Below are 13,143 nucleotides of genomic sequence, written 5' to 3'. Positions count from 1 at the left end.
AGAGCAAAGTGGAGTGTCAAAGTCCCCTGGACATGGCAGCAAGTCAGTATCTCTAGAAGTATGCACAACATTGAACAGGCTTCACAAAAGAGTGGGAACTGCCAGCCAGTAAGTTTAAACCTGAGATTCGAATTCATTGATTGGCTGCCCAGCCAGAGTAGCCTTGATGTGGAGAGTACAGTCAGCCCTCCTTATAGATGGGATTGCCTTCTGCGGTTTTGAGCTTACTCTACCTGAGAACACAAGGCAACAAGATAATGGAAATGAAGATATCTCTGGGCGTGAAACCTATAGTGGGGGCTATTAGATATAGGAGTGGGACACAAGATATGAACAGCATGATAGGTGAATCTTGGACAAGTCACATGTCAACACAGTGTGTGCTGGATGCTGCAGTTAGCTTCAGTATGAAAGCTGAAATTATGGGTAATTTGAAAGTTCATCCATTGACACTCAGGTTGATGTTAAAGACTAGAATTGGTTACTGAGGGGGCAGGGAGCTATACTGTGGAGTTGTGATGAAGCTTCAAGAAAGCTGTATGAGAAGGTCAAGAACCCACCACTAGACAGTTTCAGGTAGAAATCTGGTAAGAGAAGGTTTGAGTCATACTCACTTCCCTCTACCTTGCAATCCAGATTTAAACTTCCCAGTCTGCACATGCTGAGATGGGAGAGGAGGGGTACACATGTATACAGTCTTTGGCTCAGCACCTTATGGGGCTTTTAAGGCCAAGAAGCTTGACCACCCAGGTGTCTACTACTTAAGCTATAGAAAGTTGCAGCCATTTTGAACAATTTTAGTATTTTACAAAAAACTTACAAGGAACATTTGTCTTCTCAGGCAAATGAATTGATGTAAATGTCTGCTTTAAAAGTGAGATCATAACATCAACTGAAATGCTGATATAAAAAGACACCACAAGGACAAGTTATGTTTAGTTTTTGATTCTTGTTAGGCAACTGACTTGACTTATGTAAAAGATAGCTTTTTAAAATATGCAAAATGTATTGTACCAGATGGTGTGCTTAATAAACCATAACATTTATGCCTATGTGAAAAGCTAACAAATGTCCATCTTTCTCATTTATTTTTATTTAACTATTTTATACAGCCTTTCAGATATAGCACAGCTCTATTAAGGCAGTTCAGCATTATTTCAGAATAAAATGCAAAACTCAGTACAGTGAGCCCTTGGCATCTGCTGGGGTTTGGTTCCAGGACACTTCATTACTCATAGTTAACAAAATCAATGAATGCTTAAGTCCTGTTATATACAATGGCATAATTCCACATTCCAACAGCAGTTGGAGGACTGGATGATTCTTAACCCTGATGCATACTAAACTTCATGTTAGCAGATGGGGCACTTCATTACCCCAGAGTCATATTTTGTTGCAGAATTCATGCAGAACTAGTATTTTTTAAACATGAGTTTACTAGAAGAGGGTTTTTGGGTTTTTTAAAGTTTTCAACAAATCAGGCCTGAACTCTTTCTAGAAGTCAAGGTGACTAAAGTGAGGTTGTCGTACTTTGACCATATCATGAGAACACAAACTAAAAAAAGACAATAATGCTTGGTAAAGTATAACACAGTAGAAAAAGAGGAAGGCTGCATTCCAGATAAGTAAATTCAATTATGAAAGCCACAGCTGCAAGACCTGAGCAGGGCTGCTGCTGATAAGGTGACTTGGAGGCCTCTCATTCACAGGGTCACGATAAGTCGAAGCCAACCTAACAACAGTTAACAACAAAATGCATTTCTCCAGTAGTGTACGTTTTTCATTGCACAGTGTAAAGTACTGCAATGGAAAATGTCCTATGCTGTTTTGTGGGTGACACATGTTATAGTGAAAGTGGTGGGAGTGCTTTATGAGGACCTTTCCCCTGCTTAAAGGTGGAAGTCCAGCAAGTGCACACTTACTTGATTCCTGTCCGAGAAAGACCAACTAGACATACTGATGCCATGACAAGCAGCAGTGATGGAAGTTTCTGGTGCAGTTCAACATAGAGCAGCCAGAGACTTCATTCAAGAATGTCCAGGGTAAATGAGGAACACAAATGAAGAAGGAATGGTAGAAACGTTTGAACTGTTCCTGATTGGAAGAACCACACAGTCTGTGAAGCAAGTAGATTCACATATTCAGGGCTTGGAATGAGAGGAATGCTGTGATAGAATTAGCCTACCCTCTCCACTGTTACGTCTGTAGAGGAGGACAGATGAGAAGATCACCAGCAGATGGTTCATCAGGAGTTGGAAGTTTGCTTGCTAGAACCACTGCAGCAATGAAGTGACATGCTCTGGTTGTCTGCAGAATGGCTGGAACAAAGAAATAGTACTTCATTATGGGAAATTTCCCAAAGCAGCTCCTATTTTGTTAAATTGTCCCACAGTTTGTGAGTTTTCTTACAAGTAAACAGCCGTTTTTCTTCTGGGTTTCTGTCTTGTTTCCTAATTGTGGGAAGCTTGAAATAATTTTGTTGTTGTTATTGTTCGCAGTTGGAAATAATAGTGGTAGTATTTTTAGAACACAAATTACTTTATATTTATATATATTACAGAAAATGTAATATACTGTAGTATTAGCTACTCAAACAAAATGTTTTACCACATGTGAACATGAATTTTGTGGCTCTGAGTGTTTGGGTATTGTTCAATATTTATTGATTCTACACTCACAAACATTTATAAAGACAGGATGCATTTTTTGTATTCCTGGAATACATTAGAAATCCCATGGGATCAGAAAATAACTCAGATGTCACTCAAGGTTTTTTTTAATCCATATGGATATGAGTTAAAATACTTGTGATAAAGCTTTACTAAGTTTCTAAATGGCTCTACCTTTCCATGATGGTTTCTGACAACTCTGCCCCAGTGGCTGCTTTGCTATCATTATTCATGCTCTTCAGTGCTATCCCATAAAGCTAGTTAAAGGACAAATGCTGTGGAATGGCTGTTCTTCTTTACTTGTCACTACTGCCTCTTCTTATTGTTTTCCTTTCTAACATCCTTTCCATGAAGAATTGAGGAGCATTTGTCACAAGAATTTGTCATCTAAACACGCCTGTTTCTTACTGTTTCTACCTGTGCCTTTGCCACAGACTGTGAATTATTAAAGTGGCTATAAAATGCATATGGCAAATAATAATGTCTTAAAATATTCTACTTTTTTCTTCCTATGTTGCCTTTGCCTTTCCTGATCGAAGTCTAGGAGAGTAAGTCATTGTTTTAATGAATCATTCTTTTCATAGTGAATTTGCAGATCTTTCTGTTGCTGCATTTTTCATCAGGTGTGTGTAGGTGTGCAGTATTGAAATTCATATATGTATGTGCATGCATATGTGCACACATGAATAAATTGAATCTCATTCTTCTTTAAAGCCATAAACTAAATCAAGTAGTGTAACTTGATAAAGCTAGTTAAATGTTAGAATTGTAAATACAATCCAGTCTGCACATGTGTCTTAATTGCTTTTGTTAATAATTTCTGGACATCTGAATTTTATTTTGTACTAAATGTTCTGTAACTTTTCATTTAAAGCCTTCATCATTTTGTGGAAAAGTATCATAATCATTTATGTGCTTAAAAAATAAATAACATCAATGTTTGCAAGTGAGATCATGCATTTTTTCATTGAGATGCTGCAAATGAAGGACTTACTGTGAAACAAAATGAGTTTTTAAAACTTAATTTTTAAAAGCGACAGAAGTATTTGTTTATTCTTTTTCTTATAGGATTCCCAAAGCAAGCAAGGAGGATATAGCATGCACCAGCTTCAGGGAAATAAAGAATATGGCAGTGAGAAGAAGGGATATCTCTTAAAGAAGAGTGATGGGTATGTACTCAGGAGTGTAAGACATAGAGTCAATCCATGCTATAAAATGTACAGTGGGTTCTTAGATCAAAACCCCTGCTGGACTAGATGAAACATTTTACATTTCACTCGTTTAAAACAAACACAACTTAAATGGAATTCAGCTAAAATGATGAAAACATTTCCTAAATGTTGGTTGGACCTGGAAGTCAGATAATTCTCCAAGGAACCATAGTGGCTGGCAGATGTTTCAGTATACATTTCTTTATATAGCACATTAAACTTCTCATAAAAATTCAGTACGTGAATAAATGTAAAATGTATTATTTCAGCTTCTATTTTATGTCTGGTTGGAAATGCTATTATATCTTCCAATTTTATTGCATTGATAGTTAGGTTTTATACTGTGTATATTTCAATACCTTATTTTTGTATACACTACATTAGAATCCTCTGTTCTTGGAGGCGGGGAGCAGAAAGTTTCAGCTCAGTTTTATGTATCTTTCATGAATATGTTTTTCTTTCTCCCTTGGACATGTTTTATTGTTCAAAAACTGTAATTCAAACATCTTAAAGTATTCTACCTGTACCTTAACACATGTATCATGCAATTTATATGCAATGTAAGACAAATTTTGCTCTTTGTTAGGGGGTGTAAAACAATAAGGAAAAAGGTTTTATATGAATTTTAATCATGGTAGAAGGTCTGTTAATTGTTAGGCGTACATATATATCATGGGGGCACATTGGAAACCATCTCCAAGAAATGCTGTGCTGTGTATCAACAAGAGATTCATCTACCAATTCTATCTGAGTTATTTTGCCTATTCCTGTTTTATGTTATTTATTCAAACTCTATTCAGTTCTCTAATTATAAATTAATTTACTCCTCTAATTATAAATATTCAGTCCATTGAGGCAATAAAAGACAGTTCCTCTTCATTTTAATAAACTGTTCTGCCCATTAACCTAATTCCCATTGCTTCTGGAATGTTCTCGGCCCTTTGTATCTAAACAAAGAACCATAGGCTGAGGCCAGAGGATTATGCAATATAGTAGAAGGAGCAGAAATAAAATAGAAGACAGCAACACTGGGATAAGCATACTTTTCTAGATAGTATAAATTCTTATTGATTTTGAACTAAAGCCAATCAGAATGCATTATTATTTAGGAAATATATAAAGTACAATGGGGTAGCACTCAAGCAGCTTTTGTCTCTACCACTTCTGCTTTTTGTAGAGGCCTATACTTTCCTCAGAACACACTGAGCATCCCAGTGCACCCACATGTAGCCACTATTTCCCAGACCTCAATATTAAATTGACAGCACAGGTTGTATTTTCTTTTTTACTTAAACTGAGGTCAACCAGCCAGAGATAGGTTGCCATCGGGCCTGAAGAGGAAGAGCCCTCCCCTCCCTCCTTCCAACTGTCATCTTCTGGCCTAGAGGGAGTGAAAGGACAGGCCCAACGCCATTGGGCCTGAAGAGGAAGAGCCCTTCCCTCCCTCCTTCCAACTGTCATCTTCTGGCCTTGAGGGAGTGAAAGGACAGGCCCAATGCCATCGGGCCTGAAGAGGAAGAGTCCTCCCCTCCCTTCTTCCAACTGTCATCTTCTGGCCTAGAGGGAGTGAAAGGACAGGCCCAACGCCATCGGGCCTGAAGAGGAAGAGCCCTCCCCTCCCTCCTTCCAACTGTCATCTTCTGGCCTGAGAGGGAGTGAAAGGACAGGCCCAACACCATCGGGCCTGGCCTCTATTAAAAAGAGCCCTTCCTCCAGTCCATCTGCCTTGGTCCAGGCCTCAGAGGGAGAGAAGAATGCTGGACCTGATCCCCTGCCCCCCCCCCCCCCACCACCACCACCATTCCCTTCTCCTTTTGTGTCGTGTCTTTTTAGATTGTAAGCTTAAGGGCAGGGAATCGTCTATTATCCCCTCTTTTGTAAGCCGGCCGGATTCCAATTGGGCGGCATATAAATAAATCCTATTATTATTATTATTATTAGGTGCAAAAATGATAAGGGGAAAGAGTCAAATATCTGAGAAGGACTTGAGGGGTAGAGAGTTTTGAAACATTAGAAGAAATTTTTATTAGTGAGAGTTGTTCTACAGTGAAAAAGAGTACAGTGGACCCTTGTTATACACTGGGGTTTGGTTCCAAGATCCCCTGTGGATAACAAAATCCGTCGATGCTCAAGTCCCATTAAATATAATGACATAGCAAAATAGTGTCCCTTATAAAAAATGGAAAATTAAGGTTTGATATTTGAGATTTACACTTTTTTTGAACATTTTCAAACCGTGGATGCTTGAATCCTTGTATAAAAAAATCAGTGTACAAGAAGGGCAGACTGCACTTTAGAAGGTGACGGGCTCTTCTTCATTTGAAGTTTTAAATAATAATAATAATAATAATAATAATAATAATAATTTATAGCCTGCCTCTCCCCGAAGGATCGGGGCAGGTTACAACCCAAAATAAAGACAATAAGACAATGAACACAATCCCTAACCCACAATTAAAATGCAACAGCATAGAAAGTCAATTATTAAAATCACAATAAAAATTACAATAAAATGTCATCCCCATTACAATGAGGCAATTTAAGGGAGAGTCTGGCACACTACAGAACGTCCTTAAAGGACGGTCTGGCGGCGGTGCCATTTGTGCCGCTGGCAAGCCGCAGCAGATATACCACGTGGCTTGGTGGCGGCAAGAAAAAGACACCGCAAAAAGTGGCTTGTTTTTGCGGCACGCCAGTGATGCCACAGTGCGCCATTGGCGCACTCACAACGTCACCTGGGCGCTGCAATGTGTGGATGCTAGGCGTCCATTACGTCAAAATGGCGGCGCCCATGTGAACAGGGCGCTGCCATTTTGAACGTACTCCGTACGTACTAGGGTTGCAGGCGTCTAAAAGAGACGCCCCCAGGCAACCCTAGTACGTACAGAGTATGTACTTGGGTGCCTGTCTGTAGTGTGCCTCAATGAGGCATAGTTGTGGGACAGTGGAGAGGGCCCATATATCAGTCTAGGAATGCCCGCTGGAGGAGATCTGCCTTAAGGGCTTTTTGAAAGGGTTCAAGAGATGTTATGTGACGGATTTCCTCCAGTAGGTCATTCCAAAATTTAGGAGCGGCCAATGAAAAGATCCTCTGGGTAACAACAGCAAGCCTGGTATTCTTAGGCTGTAGTAAATTAATCCCAGAGGTATCTGAGTGTGTGGGGTGGATTGTATGGAAGGAGACATTCCCTTAAGTAAGCTGTACCTAAGCCATGTAGGGCTTTAAAGGTGATTACCAACACCTTGTACTGTGTCCGGAAACTAATTGTTTTCTGTTGGTGTACCACCCACCCTGCTGCACAACAGTCTCCCTTCCTGAACTGACCGGAGTGGTCTCGGGGTTGGTACAGTGGTACCTCGGGATACGAATTACCCAGGTTACGAAATTTTCAGGATATGAAAAAAACCCATAGGAAATTATTGTTCCGGGTTAAGAAAGTTTTTTCGGGTTACGAAAAAACTTTTGGTGCTTTTCTGCGCGATTTCACACCAAATCGCGGCTTTTCCCCATTAGCGCCTATGGGGATTCGGCTTGCGAAAGCCTTTCGGGTTACGAAATTGACAGCGGAACGAATTAATTTCGTAACCCGAGGCACCACTGTATTGGAATCTCCACGTCTATTAGTGCTAGGGGACTTCAACATCCATGCTGGGACTTCTCTTTCAGGAGTGGCACAGGACTTCATGGACTCCATGACAACCATGGGTCTATCTCAAGTAGTATCTGACCCTACTCATGCTGCTGGGCACACTCTGGACCTTGTTTTTTGTGCTGGGTGGGATGATGATGATCTTGGTGTGGTGGAACTCTCCACAGTTCCATTATCATGGACAGATCATTATCTGGTCAGGTTTAGACTTACTGGGACTCAGAACCTCTGCAGGGGTAGGGGACCAATTAGGATGGTCCGCCCCAGGAGGCTGATGGATCCAGATGGATTCCTGAGGGCTCTTGGGGAGTTTCCTGTCACCTTGGCAGGTGATTCTGTTGAAGCCCTAGCCAGCCTTTGGAATGGGGAAATGGCCAGAGCGGTGGACACAATCGCTCCTGAGCGTCCCCTCTCACGGAGTGGAGCCAAACCAGCCCCCTGGTTCTCTAGGAATTTGATGTTGATGAAGCGAATGAGAAGGAGACTAGAGCGACGTTGGCGAAAGACTCGGAGTGAATCTGATCGAATACGGGCTAGATCCTATTTGAAAGCCTACTCTTTGGCAATGCGGGCAGCAAAGAAATTATTTTTTGCTACCAGCATTGCATCTGCAAGGAGCCGGTCAGCAGAGCTGGTCCGAGTGGTCAAGGGTCTTTTACACACTCACCCTCAAGTAGAAAATGCAGACCACTCAAAGGCTCGCTGTGAAGAATTTGCTCAGCATTTTGCAGATAAAATCACTCAGATTCGGTCCAAATTGGATGCTGCAATTAATACAATGTCAGTGGATGTTACCTTGGCTCCTACGGTCCAGTGTTAATGGATACTTTTCAACTTGTGCAGCCTGATGATGTGGACAGAATCCTTGGAAAGATAAGAGCCACCACATGTGTCTTGGACCCTTGTCCTTCTTGGCTTATTAAAGAGGCCAGAGGGGGACTGACTGAGTGGGTAAAGGAAGTAATCAATGCCTCCCTACAACAAGGCAGAATTCCATCCTGCCTAAAGGAGGCTGTTGTGAGGCCTCTGTTAAAAAAGTCATAATTGGATCCCACAATAATGAATAACTATTGGCCAGTGTCTAACCTACCATTTCTGGACAAGGTTCTGGAACATGTGGTGGCTTCCCAACTCCACGGGTTTCTGGATGAAACGGATTATCTAGATCCATTTCAATCTGGTTTCAGACCTGGCTATGGAACAGAGACAGCCTTGATTGCCTTGGTCGATGACCTACGCAGGGAACTGGACAGAGGGAGTGTGTCCCTGTTGGTTCTTCTGGACCTCACAGCAGCTTTTGATACCATCGATCATGATATCCTTCTAGACCGCCTCTCTGGGATAGGGCTTGGAGGTACTGTTCTACAGTGGCTCCGTTCCTTCCTGGAGGGGCGAACTCAGAAGGTGGTACTGGGGGACTCCTGTTCGACCCCTTGGCCATTAACCTGTGGGGTCTCTCAAGGTTCTGTGTTGTCCCCTATGCTGTTTAACATATACATGAAACCGCTGGGAGAGGTTGTCCGGAATTTTGAGGTGCGATGTCATCAATATGCAGATGACACTCAACTCTACTACTCCTTCCCACCTCAATCCAAGGAGGCAGTCCTGGTTCTAAACCAGTGCCTGTCTTCAGTAATGGACTGGATGAGAGCAAACTAGTTGAAACTTAATCCAGACAAGACAGAGGTGCTCCTGTTCAGTCGGAAGGCAGATCAGGGAATAGTGATCCAGCCTGTGTTAGATGGGGTCACACTCCCCCTGAAGACACAGGTTCGCAGTTTGGGGGTAATCTTGGACTCAGCTTTAAACTTGGAGGCCCAGGTCTCTGCTGTGACCAGGAGTGCTTTCGCACATTTAAAACTTGTGCGCCAATTGCGCCTGTTCCTTGAGAAGCCAGATCTGCCCACGGTGGTACATGCCTTGGTTACATCCCGTTTGGACTACTGTAATGGACTCTACATAGGGCTGCCTTTGAAAAGTGTTCGGAAAATTCAACTGGTTCAAAGAGCTGCTGCCAGGCTGTTAACAGGCGCCGATTACAGAGCCCATACAACTCCCCTGTTGAAACAGCTTCATTAGCTGCCAGTTTGTTCCCGGGCACAATTCAAGGTACTGGTTATATCCTACAAAGCCCTACATGGTTCAGGTCCACATTATTTGGCAGACCGTTTCTCCTGGTATGAACCTGCCCGGACTCTGAGATCCTCTGGAGAAGCCCTTCTCTCCATCCCAACACCTTCACAAACACGTTTGGTGGGGACACGAGAGAGGGCCTTCTCAGCGGCTGCCCCTAGACTCTGGAAATCCCTGCCCAGGGAGATAAGAATGGCTCCCTCCTTGATGGCTTTCCGACGGCAGGTGAAGACCTACCTGTTCAAACAGGCATTTAAGGAATCACTATAAGAACAGGCAGGAATGTTGGACTAGTTTAATGCATGTCATTTATATATTTTTAAAATGTTTTAATTGTACTTTTTGTTTTTTTGTTTGTTTGTTTTTTAATTGCTGTGAAGCTGCTCTGAGTCCCAGTCCTGGGACAAGAGCGGGATATAAATAAATTAAATTAAATTAAATTAAAATAAATAATTGGCAGCCAATGTGAAGATTTCAGAACTGGAGTTATATGGTTGCCTCTTGATTTTCTGGCGACCAACCTGGGTGCTATGTTTGAATTAACTGAAGTTTCCGAGTTAGGTACAAGGATAGCCCCATGTAGAGCAAGTTTCAGAAGTCCAACTGAGAGGTTACCAGAGCATGCAGTACTGTTTCTAGGTCCCCCAGCACCAGGTAGGGTCGTGGTTGGCGTATCAGCCAAAGCTGATAACAAGTGCTTCTGGACGTCACATCTATCTGAGCTGTCAACTGAAGGCACGAGTCCAGATGCACTCCCAAACTATGAACACAGTCCTTTAAGGGAAGTATGACCCCATCTAGGAGTGGTGAACATATCTCTGTATCAGGGTTCGGGGTTCCTATAGCAAGTACCTCCGTCTTATCTGGATTCAATTTTAGTTGGTTTTCCCTCATCCAGACCATTACCGCCTTAAGGCATTCCTTAAGAGGAGAGATGCCATTCTTAGTCACTGCTGCAGTCTGAGACATAGAGAAATATAGTTGGGTGTCATCAGCATACTGATAACACCCCGCCCCATGCCTCCGGATGATCTCGCCCAGCGGCTTCATGTAAATGTTAAACAGCATTGGGGACAGAATCGCTCCTTGAGGGACACCCGATTTGAGTTCCCTCTTGGTCAAATGACTGTTCCCAAGCATCACCATCTGAAACTTTCCCAAGAAGTAGGACCTGAACCACTGCAACGCAGTGTTCCCGATACCTAACTCTCTCAGGCATTCTAGGAGGATACCGTGGTCAATGGTATCGAAGGTCGCTGAGAGGCCCAAGAGCACTAACAGGGTTACACTTCCCCTGTCTATGCCCAGACCGAGATTATCGACTAAGCTGTCCATGACAGTCTCAACTCCAAATCCTGTCATAAACCCGGTTTGAAATAGAAGTTAGATGGTCACTTGTGGAGGATGCTTCAGCTGTAGATTCATCCACTGCCTGCAAGATGAAGTAGATAAAATCATAGAATCATAGAGTTGGAAGAGACCTCAAGGGCCATCCAGTCCAACCCCCTGCCATGCAGGAAATCCAAATCAAAGCATCCCCAACAGATGGCCATCCAGCCTCTGTTTAAAGACCTCCAAGGAAGGAGACTCCACTACACTCCGATGAAACCTCCAGCTCTGATTTTATGATCTGCTTCACCTATTTGATCAAACTTGGAACACCTCCATATGCAAGTAGAAATCTGTACCTGTGAGACTGTAGATCACAAATTCTAACACAAAAACTCTAAAATTCATCAACTACATCAGAACTTGAGCTCAAAACAGACAGTCAAAAAGCACTTCCTTCAGGCCAATCTGGGGACATGGCACCTGTTCACTTCTCCCACATATTGCATAGCCATGATTTACTGTAATTCTGTTCTCATCCATCCTGCCTTTAGGATGAGCACACATAGTTATGTCTGCTGGAATTGTGTAAGTTCTTTGGCATTGTTTTCCTTTGCTTTCACTCTTTACATTCTTGTTACATGCCCCTATGTTTTACCCTCAATTTATGCAAATCCATAATTTTGGCCCTAAAACCTGCCTTTGATTTATACATGAGATCAAGTTATAGTCATGTGTATATGGTAGTCCATCAAATTAAGGAAAGTATAAGTAGATTAGTTTTTGTGTCACCATAGATACACTGTAGTTTATGGTGCTATCCAACTTATGTGGTGTTTTTTTGGGGGGAGGGTGTATCTGTGACATTAAGGCTGGCATCTTGTATTCAGTTATACTATGAAACCTTTCATTTAAATTAATGAGGGTTCTAAGTAGCTTCATTTGGGATTGCACCCTATAGGATTAAAATACAAACAAAATAAATTACATTACTGGTAAAATTAAGACTGAATTATATTTGGGGAAAAGATGGGATATAACTAAATTAAATAAGACAGAGCATTCTTATCTTCATGTGTTTCATGAAGCTAAATCTTATGGCTTTTATAAAGAAATATGTTAATCACTGAAGAACTAAGAAGAAAATATCTTTTAATCTCAGAGAGCTTTCCAATACACTTCTGGAAGCGTGTATAGCCCTAGGGTAGCTATCCTTTGATTACAACAGTAAGAAAGTTTGTTGTGAGAGAACACATCTATAGCTTCAGCCTTATTGCACTCTGTGTGTGTGTGAGAGAGAGAGAGAGAGACATCTCCATGCTTTCATCTCCAGAGTTAATAATTATATGAAATAAATGTGTAGGAGGATATGTAAAAGCAATTTAATGGTTTCTTCGAAACCTGAGAGATTTGATATGTGCGGAATTCTTAAACATATCTACAAGCTCATTTATGAAAAACATCTTTTTATTTTTAATATTTTAATGATGTGATGCAAAATTTTAAATACAAAAACAAAATTAAAGACTTATAACACATTACATGTATAAGTCATAGCTTTGTTTTGCTTTGCTTTGCTTTGCCAGTATCTTATTTTTTTTAAAAAAAAAAATCCTAGTTCAGAATGAATTGATTGCAACTGAGCTTTCCTTTAACTTTGATTTGATTAGTTAATGTAGATAATATGGCATTTTCATGCCTATCGTTTCACAATTAAGAAATGGAAGGAATTTTGCATGCTTTTCAGTGTTTAACGTACCAAATCTTTCTTACTCCTGTTGTATGGAAAGTAATCACTTTTTCTTTTCCTCTTCCTACTTCTTATTACTATTAAAATAATTATATATCATTCTATAGCCAAGGATCTCAGAGTGACATACAGTAACATCGGTGTAAACAAGTAGAAACAATTAAATCATTATAATCAAGTTGAAGTTGATATTAATTTTTAAAAGACTAAGGATACTAAACAATTTGATAAGTTCAACCATGGCTATTTAAATCCAGCTAAAGGCAATTTAAAACTATTCACATGTTCAGATTTGGATAAAATCACTTAGGTCTCAAAAGCTTTAACAGCCGTTTTAGCTGGTAGAATAATAACATCAACATTGGCACTATATGTGCCCATTAACAGCAACGTATCCTATG

General features: G+C 41.1%; 1 protein-coding gene across 5 annotated transcripts in view; it reads left to right on the top strand.

The window, feature by feature from the left end:
• ASAP1 (ArfGAP with SH3 domain, ankyrin repeat and PH domain 1) overlaps positions 1–13,143 on the top strand; it is a 180,653-nt gene that overhangs the window by 108,040 nt on the left and 59,470 nt on the right. For all 5 annotated transcript variants that reach the window (XM_089517960.1, XM_089517965.1, XM_089517963.1 and 2 more), the window contains one exon: positions 3,738–3,838. In XM_089517960.1, the coding sequence (XP_089374086.1) occupies positions 3,738–3,838 (101 nt within the window). The remainder of the gene's footprint in view (positions 1–3,737; positions 3,839–13,143) is intronic.

The sequence above is a fragment of the Sceloporus occidentalis genome, unplaced genomic scaffold (assembly GCF_023333645.1).
Source record: "Sceloporus occidentalis isolate IW3139 unplaced genomic scaffold, rSceOcc1.0.p SCAF_3, whole genome shotgun sequence".
Classification (NCBI taxonomy): domain Eukaryota; kingdom Metazoa; phylum Chordata; class Lepidosauria; order Squamata; family Phrynosomatidae; genus Sceloporus; species Sceloporus occidentalis.
The sequence above is the reverse complement of the archived record's forward strand: the minus strand, read 5'-3'. Positions and strand labels throughout refer to the sequence as shown.